The sequence below is a fragment of the Aplidium turbinatum genome, chromosome 1 (genome assembly GCF_918807975.1).
Source record: "Aplidium turbinatum chromosome 1, kaAplTurb1.1, whole genome shotgun sequence".
Classification (NCBI taxonomy): domain Eukaryota; kingdom Metazoa; phylum Chordata; class Ascidiacea; order Aplousobranchia; family Polyclinidae; genus Aplidium; species Aplidium turbinatum.
In genome coordinates this window covers 60,110,951-60,120,260 of record NC_137472.1, presented here as the reverse complement: position 1 = coordinate 60,120,260, position 9,310 = coordinate 60,110,951, and the positions used below count along the sequence as shown (strand labels likewise).

At 36.3% G+C, this 9,310-nt stretch overlaps 1 protein-coding gene across 1 annotated transcript; it reads left to right on the top strand.

Annotated features, from left to right (window-relative positions):
- The first annotated feature begins 256 nt into the window (after positions 1–256).
- On the top strand, positions 257–8,829 carry LOC145773153 (uridine diphosphate glucose pyrophosphatase NUDT14-like). The gene is made up of 7 exons (XM_082584784.1): positions 257–445; positions 2,824–2,867; positions 3,145–3,209; positions 3,653–3,706; positions 6,979–7,126; positions 7,792–7,858; positions 8,137–8,829. The coding sequence occupies exons 1-7, from the start codon at positions 332–334 to the stop codon at positions 8,293–8,295; spliced, it is 651 nt and encodes a 216-aa protein (XP_082440910.1). The 5' UTR covers positions 257–331; the 3' UTR covers positions 8,296–8,829.
- Positions 8,830–9,310: the final 481 nt, after the last annotated feature.

Here is a 9,310-nt window from a genome sequence, read left to right as displayed (position 1 = left end):
AAGTAGCCTAGGCAATTATATATTGTGCGGTAGCTGGTATTATTGACTTTTTTCATGTGGAGGCTCTTTGTTGACAAGTTTTGTTTGGCATTTGTTTAAGTTAGGATGGTTAGGATTTGCTTAAGTTAGGTGCACATGGTCCTTACAGGATGGGGCATCAGGAACCACTTGCTGCTTATTAAGTTCAAAGCAAGTTTTAATGTTAGAAATTTCAAGCTATTCTTTAACTGTGATTATTTTTACACTTGCAGTTAATTTTTATTTAGAAGAATTACTGTACCATACTGCTTTAATCATAGTTTAATAACTTAAGACACATTTTGCATTCATTATGAGTAGTCCACAGCCAAAACTAAAATTTGCCATTGATGACATTAAAATATTGTCAACAGAACCCACTGCCAACTCACAGTACATTAAACCGATGAGGGTAAACTATATGCAGGTATGCATGTGTTTAAATGTCAAGAAACATTACTGTCTGATGTTGGAAGTTATGCAACTCGATATTCTCTGTTTCGCCTTTTCTCTTATAAGATTGTTATTTAACAGTCAGCATTTCATTTGTTTTGACTCTGCGATCAAGTTGTAAACATCCCTGCATAGTGGCGTACAGTGACCACTTTGACAGGGTGTTCAGTGACGGCAAAGCAACAGCGGGGGGTCTGGGGGGCCTCCCCCAGAAAATTTTTAAAATTAACATTGAATTTGGTGCAATCTGAGAGCATTTTTAGCACAAATTCTGAACATGAACAGAACTGACAAAAATAATGTTGTCGGAATGGAGAAGAATACAAAATAGGTATTTATTTGACAGCGCCTATTGAATAAAAGACTTAATAATATCAAACATTAAGTTGCATTTTCTAAATTTGCATTTTTATTTCATTTCTGTTGCCATAAGCTTTGTTGCAGATTCAGACAAGCTAGTTCTAATTTACTGGCACTTGGTGCATAAAAAACATTTTATCTTATCTTTTGTTTCCAATTCTGATCACCTCAAACTCTAATCCAACTTAAGCTAAAACTTGCTATTGCCTCGGATTCCTCCAATGACGTGCCAAGGTGTTGAGATCAGCGAGTGAACAGCCTGGCTGAACTGAAACCATTGCTGTTTTTGCTGCCTTGTGATGTCATTTTTCCTAATTGTTTATTTTAAATACCGTAGCACTCGCCAAGCTGTCAGTGCACACCCAGCTTAAAGGTAATGACCGAAAAAAATTAAAGGCAATGACCTCAAACGTTGGAGTGTTAAAATTAGAAGGGGATGAGTTTTGCAATTGAAAAGAAAGCAATCAGCATGCAGCAAGATGTTAAAATATAATGAAAATAAAGAACATCGACAACCGATGGAAATTTTCTTTTTTTCTGGATTTCTTGAGGTGTTCAGTGAACATCTTGAACACCCTGAATATATATACGCCACTGCTGCATAGTGTGGTGCGTGAAAGGTGTTGGTTTAATAGCACTCAACATATGGTTTTGTCATTTGTAAAACACCTACCGGTAATGACAACATTTCTTGCAGATATGGATTAAGCTTACAGACAACAATTTTAAAATTCATTTATTGTTGATTATCATACTATTTTAAAACTAGAACCAATTAGTAAAACGAACTAACGCTTTTTTAAAAGTAGGGGCCTTGATATATTCTAAAATGGCACTCATACTTTGAGCTTAAAACAAAATTGTTGGCTTACACAAGTGTAATGATGATGATGATTATGTGCCTGATCTGATACAGACGTTGGCGATCATGGTCTTCCAAACTTCTCTGTCATTTGCCATTCGTATAAAATCGTTCGTTTTAACTGTTGTGTTTGTGGCCCATTGATTCAAACTGTTTAAATAAGTTAATCTTTGTCGACCTCTGCTTCTTTTTCCCTGTATCATCCCCAATAGAGCTAATTTTTCCAAATCTCCATGTCTGTGAATATGACCTACAAATTGCATCTGACGCCTTCTAACTGTTGTTATTAATCTCCTTTCTGCATTTGCCAATTTCATAACTTCGTCATTACTCTTCTTTTCAGTCCAAGATATCCTCAACATCCTTCTGAGAAACCACATCTCAGCAGCCTCTAGTCTTTTCTTCATATCTTTACTTATTGTCCAGCATTCACATCCGTAGGTTAGAATTGATTCTACATATGCTTTTAAAACTTTAATTTTGGTCTTTATTGTCATGTTGCGATTCCTGAAGACTGTGCTCATTTTACTGAAAGTATCCTTTGCTATGGCGATTCTCTTTTTAATTTCAGTGTCACTTTTGCCATCGGAAGTTATAATATATCCAAGATATTTAAATTTATCAACTTGTTTCACTGTAACACCATTGAGTGTTAGGTTGCAATTTGGATAAGTTTTCTTTTTTGATACCGTCATGCATTCTGTTTTTCTTGAATTTAACTCTAAACCCATTGCTTTACTGTTATTGACAACAGAATTTAATAAGTCCTGTAGATTGTTTGCAGATTCTGCTATCAAGACTGTATCATCAGCGTATCTCAAGTTTGTTATATTTTGTCCTCCAACCTTTACTCCATTCATATTTTCGATGTCTCTCAAAATCATCTCACTGTAAACGTTGAAAAGATCTGGAGATAGGACACATCCTTGTCTGACGCCACGTTGTATCGATTTGAATTCGCTAAGATCGTTATTTATACGTATTGCAGCCGTTTGTTCCCAATAGAGGTTTCGTATGACTCTGAGGTCTTTACCGTCGATATCTGTAATATAAGTGTAATGTAATATCAAGTGTAATATAAAGTTCTTATCAAATTTAAAAATTAATCTCTATTTTTATGATGTTTTTAGGCTGGTGTGCAGAAAACATGGGATTACATAAGGACACATAATAGGTGCGGTAGGCTATCCGATTGCTTTGTGTAGACATCAATTATATATCGGTACTTTTAATAATATTGAAACATGTTTACATGATGTAGGCATTATACAATCTAATGAGTGTGAGTTGCCTATCACACATTGCATGTTGAAGTGAAAATTTACTGAACATCTGCATTCACAAAATTTCCTTTAAAGAAATTACTCAATTACATACCGTATGTTAAGGGATGGATTGCACAAAATCTTTCGACATGTCAAATTTTTTTCATGATATGTTTTGTCTTTTAGTGTTGCTATATTGATATTCAACGTGACATCACAATGCATTGTGCTTGTGCGACAATTTAGACCAGGTGTGTTGTTGCAACAACTTTATTGTTTGTGTGCTGTTTAATTGCATAACACTGTTTAACTTGGAGTTTTTGCAGTTCATAGTTATATATATATCATATCATTTTTGAGAAAGGTATTGGTTTCTAACTAATAGTTTTGTTGAGGCTACATATATGTTTTTAATATCACTCTTTGATTTTTCCACATTTTTATAGACTTTTCCTTTGCAATGATAAAATATATATGGTAGGCTATCAGATAGTAATAACTACATTTGATTTAATTCGCTCTGCTTTGCCTTTTTGCTTGGCATTGAGCACTTTTTGTAGTATTAATAGTTTTCATTGTTTTATGGTAGGCTATCATATATATTATACTATATAAAATATTATATACTGTTGTAGGTACTTGTTTCAATCCTAACCTACTTGGCATTTAAGATAATCATATGGTTTGTATTTAGCTGTGTACATGTCAAGGTGCGCTGGTGCAGAACAATTAGCACTTGAAAATAAAAGTAAGTTCATTCATTCGGCTAACCTGTCTTTGTAAGTTTGTATACTACACTAGAATTTTGTGTCAATTTCATTAAAAAGGCTGAGAATTAAACGCAATCATAACATGCTTTAATGAAGGTATACCGGTATATACTACATATATATAATCCTAGGCTTAATGATCATAATTACTTAAATTAGATTTAAAGATTAGCTCTTATCATCTGCTATACTGTTGTATGTATATACAGGCCTTAAAACTCGTATTTTTTTCCGGCAGCCATCGTGGCCTACCGAGAGCTCCTTCTCGGCGGCCCAAATCTGCGCGCTTGGAGGCCAAAATACAAATAACGATAGCACAAGTAAATAGAATTAAACTTGCAACAATGCTAAAATGATCACTTAGCGTTGTTGAAGTCTGGGCGACGTCCTGCAATAGAATCGTTATACCAAGCAATAACTGCTTTATCGGGATTGTAATCCGGCATTGCGAGACCATCTAACGACATCAAATTGTTTCAACTGCATTACCGAAAACCGCCTTTCATAAAATCTGACCATTTATACCGTTATGATGTCACCATTGAAGCACATAAATCACATAACCTCGGATGTCAACTAACTTAGTTCTTCTTTTTAACAACGATTCAATGTCCGACAACATTGCATCGACATAAAAACGACAATATTGCCAGCCGCTGTAAATTAGCATTTCGGATTAACACTTTGTTAAAATAAATGTCAGGAATTACAAACATGACTTAGTCAAACAGGCAAATGCGCGAAAGGTTTTTTAAAAATTTTATTCTAGATCATATAATAAGCGGAAAATTCGTCTTGTTTTTGTTCAGTTATGTTCGTCTGGTACTGCTCTATAATAATCATTCAAAAAATCGCAAACCTGGGACTTGGTGTGTCGCGTGACGGTAATTAACGCTATTATTCGCGCACAATGGATGAATGCGCGTTGGCCGAATGCGCTCACGCATTTGCGAGTGCACGGGTAGGCTATAGCTGGTGATCGGAATGGCCCGTTTCGGTGAGTCCGATTCGGTGAGTCCTATCCCTTAACGTGGGATTTTTTCAATTTTTTTTTTAATTATCGGGTACCGTAGCCTAACTATCATTGCCGTTTTAGGGGTTGGGGTTAGAGGTTAGGAACTCACCGATTCGGACTCACCGAATAGTAGCAGACCCGCTGGTGATCGCAGCTGGATATATAGCAAATGTTCCTGCACAATACAACAGTGGTGATTATAACGCGCTGACCTAATTCTGCGTCACTCTTTACTACTACATTTTTTCGACAGTTCATCCATGGACTTCTAAATAGTAGCACCTGGACTGGACACGCAGTGGCCAACATGTGGCCAAACAATTGGTACAACAGTTGGCCAACAGTGGGCCAACAGGGTTAGTTACTTGGCTGTTGGCCCACTGTTGTACCAACTGTTTGGCCTCATGTTGGTCACTGCGTGTCCAGTCCAGGTGCTACTATTTAGAAGTCCATGGTTCATCCACGCTTATTCTATTGCGAAATTAAATAATTGGCTAGAAGAAACCGGCGGCCAAACTTGGCCCACTGAGAAGGTAGCACCGGCGGTCATTCAAGCACTACTTGGCGGCCATGGCCGCCGTCTGCTTTAAGGCTTGATATACATACTGTGATGTATTGTATATGTACATAAATATTATATAGGAACGATTTGAACATGCTTAATTTTTGCGTTTGCTCAAATCGTTTTATTTTTTTCAGAGACTTTTCTTTTTATTCTAATTTGCTAAGAACACTTTGTGATAGTGAGCAGGATGTAACTGATTATTTAAGTTTTAATGATGTTACTGTACATTCTATTGCAGTGCTACTCAAACTTTTCAATACAGTGACTGTACTGGCAGAAATCTTATTGTCATTTGGCATACCGGTCACACATTTCAAGCGCCAAAAAATACTGACAATAACAACGCCAGTCTTGGTTTTACAAGTCTACAATGTGCAAATTCACAGTTCTTTCCTGACATTTGATCAACGTGAAGTTTTTGGGCATTTGCAATTCTTTGCCCTACTTTACAGACTGCATGTAAAGCTGTTATATTTATAAGAGTGTGTCTGTGCACTTGTTTTTTGTGCAGCTATTAATTCGTTTCTCCTTAAAAAAAAATCTTTTGGCTTAATTTGTGGCCAACGCTTATCTTCTAATTTAATATAGTCCTGTTACTCAACGGAATAAAAATTCTTCTAATTTAATGTTTGGAATAGAAGCGCTTTGTATATATAGATGTGAAGTTTCATTGAGTCATTGCAGAGCACAATTCAACCGGAATGGCCCGTTTAGGTGAGTCCGATTCGGTGAGTCCGATCCCTATTCGGTGATTTTTTCAATTTTTTTTTTAAATTATCTGGTAACGTAGCCCAATTATCATTGCCGTTTTAGGGTTAGAGATTAGGAACTCACCGAATCGGACTCACCGAATAGTAGCAGACCCCAATTCAACAAACGACATATGCGATTTCGGCACAGAAGTATCATTTGCTGCTATAAGGCCAAATTCTAAATGAGATGTATCGTATTGTTGAACAAAACTTGAATAAATGTTTTTTTTTACCACTAGACACTTTCACACTTGTAATATCACTTTTGTCCGAATCTGCATCAGTTGAGTCTGAAAGTAATTGTTTCTTTCGTTTATGTACATATATATATCCATTCGACCCCTTTTTGCAATTTGAAAAATTAAGTTATATATGATATATATCATATATATTAAGTTAAGTTATATTCCTATATATATATCACTTTAACAATGTCATAAGAAACTACGGAAATTATGTCGCGAAAGAAAAACCATCTGAGAATGGTGAAAAACACATTCTGATCAAAACAAAACTCAATAAATTATTTCCAAGCTAGGTTTGATGGGATTGGTTGATTTTGAATCTTTATCCTCGGACTGACAAATTAAAGTCTTGTTGCTGAAGAATTGTTCCATTCACTAGGTGCCGCTGAATGAAGTGCAGTCCTGAAATTGCGTTGCTCAAGCGCACACCCCTAAAAGCTAATAGCGTACGGGCAGTCAAATTCTTATGTATCGGCACTGGTACGCCTGCAACAGTTTGATTAGAACTTACCTACTGTAAAAACGTTTCGTTAATTTCGCCATTGTTTGAATAAAATTTAACAATCCAATTCCAATGCGTTTTTATCAATCATATGTTTATGGTAGGCCTACTGAAAAAATCACTTGTTTCTAACAATTATACATATTCGTGCTCATGCTGGTACGTTTGTAGTACCAGGTATTGATGGAGTCACCTATGAATTGTGTGCGGGTTTGGTTGATCGGCCTGGTCACTGGCAAGAAATAGCAGCAAGCGAAGTGTTGGAGGAAACCGGCTATAAAGTGTCAACCGATCAACTGAAGTTGATATCTAAAGCGAGGTGATGGATTTGGTCTGAAAGTGTTAAGTTGCAGTGAAGCAAATGCTCGGACACTCATCTGACTTTTATCTTTATTGTTCAAATTGAGTATTTCTATTGAGCAGATATTTTAAAATGAATCAAAGATTGTTTGAAGTGGACACCCGAATTTAAACATCTTGTAAAATATTGCACTTTTTGGATAAATTTACTTTTAATATTTGATTTAGTAGACATTTTTGTTTTATGGTACAAGTAGTATAGTCATTTTATAGCCAACTTGCCTAACAGTTATTAACTTGACATGACCTCAACTAATAGTCGTCCTGTGATCTTGAAGTGATGTAAAATGGGAACCTATATGGTTGAGCTTCTGGAATTGGGCATTGGAGTGAAAGGATTTATTGTTAAGCGTTTATTTCAGACCTTGTTTTTAGACTTGTTTCTTGCTTTCAGAAATGATGTAAATATATTAAACGAGCACGGTTGTAACCTGTTCTTTATTTCGCAATGTATACTTAGTATTTACATACGTTGCATTCTTAAGTGCACAAGTTTCTAAAGATAGAAATTGAGTTAATCTCCAAAACGAAAACTGATGAAATGCGTTTTCAGTTCCATTTTTCCTTGCTGTTTGTGCTTCATGGTCATTCGTTAAGTTATGAAAACTTGGTTTGTTGATGCAGGAATGGAGTTGGAGTTGCTGGAAGTCTTCAACACATCTACTACGTAGAAGTAACTGATCAAATGAAGGTGAGGACAGTGTTAAACTACTTTACCTCTGGCAACTTTTTGATAAAACGTTCATCAACTAAACTACATTAAACTTTAAAAAAGCAACCTCCGACAACTTAAAAGCACGTCAATCAGTAAATGAACGTAAGGACGTAATATGAACGTAAGGACGTAAATGAACGTAATATCTTCAACATCCCATTCTGCAATGAACTTTGCTCTTAGCATGTTCAAGTTACCAAGATGCGAAGTAGCCTACATAGTTTTATCTTCAGCTTATGAAATCACTTCCACAGGTCACAGACGGAGGGGGCTGCGAACATGAGGGGGAGCTCATCGATTTATTTTATCTCAAACGATCCGACGTGAAATCGTTCATGGAGGACACAACGATCACTAACCGACCGGTTGGGATGTTGTTTGCTCTAGGATGGTTCTTGATGAACAAGAGCTAATCAGTGAATTGTGTTGCATTTATTGTTTGTGGTGCTTTGCCATAACTTTAGAGCTCAATCAATGTGTTGCGCAGGTTGGAACGCCGATTGTTGTTCTTTTAGTGGAATGATAATTTTGATGAATTGCCACATTAACTGTGCTACTTTTCCAATTTCTGACCAACTTCTGTGTTTTTACGCATATAGCCTATCATTCGTTGTCAATTGGTTTTGTTTTGATATATCTATTATTCTGTAGACATTGTGTTTCTTTTCTTGTGTCATAAATATGAAGAAGTAACGCAAGACGTATGCTGAAACTATTGTGCATTTGACATGAGGCTGAAATTAGAGATCGCTGTCATTTTGAGGCAGCTTAACCCCATTCCTGTATGACAACAGAAACATACGCTTAAGTTAAGTTGTTGTTTATTAACGAAAGGCGGAGAATGCTAAACATCGATTTTTCTTAATTTTGATGGTTTGCTCTTGTGTGCGCTTGGTCATACCGCGTTTAATTGTGAATAATCTTTTCAGTAAAGTTTCAGTTATGTTCCGTCGAAGGCTATATTAAACCTTGAGGTCACGACTGGGGTAGTGAGATTTCGATGCGTATCTGCCCTTGGGACAAACCGACATTTCAGCTACATAAAAAACTATCCCCACTGAACCCTATTTAAATTCTGAGCCAGTGAGCCACATGAACTGTGTTGCTGTTATAAACATGACGATAAAAGAGAGTAGGGGAGAACGGGGTAAGTTGAACCGTTTATCGCGATTATCGCCACAGATCGTAAAATACTGGCACTAAGGACCTGATACTTGGACACAAGTTTGTGACACCTATCATGCATGTTTACGAGTAGATTATTTGCAGTAGCAGCTTTTATTATGTACATAAATATAATCCTAAAATGATCAGTCTTGTGGTTCAACTTACCCTGATCATGGGGTAAGTTGAACCGGACAATAGGGTTAGTTGAACCACTATCAATATATGCCTAATTGTATATACTGCAGCTGAAAACCATCATTG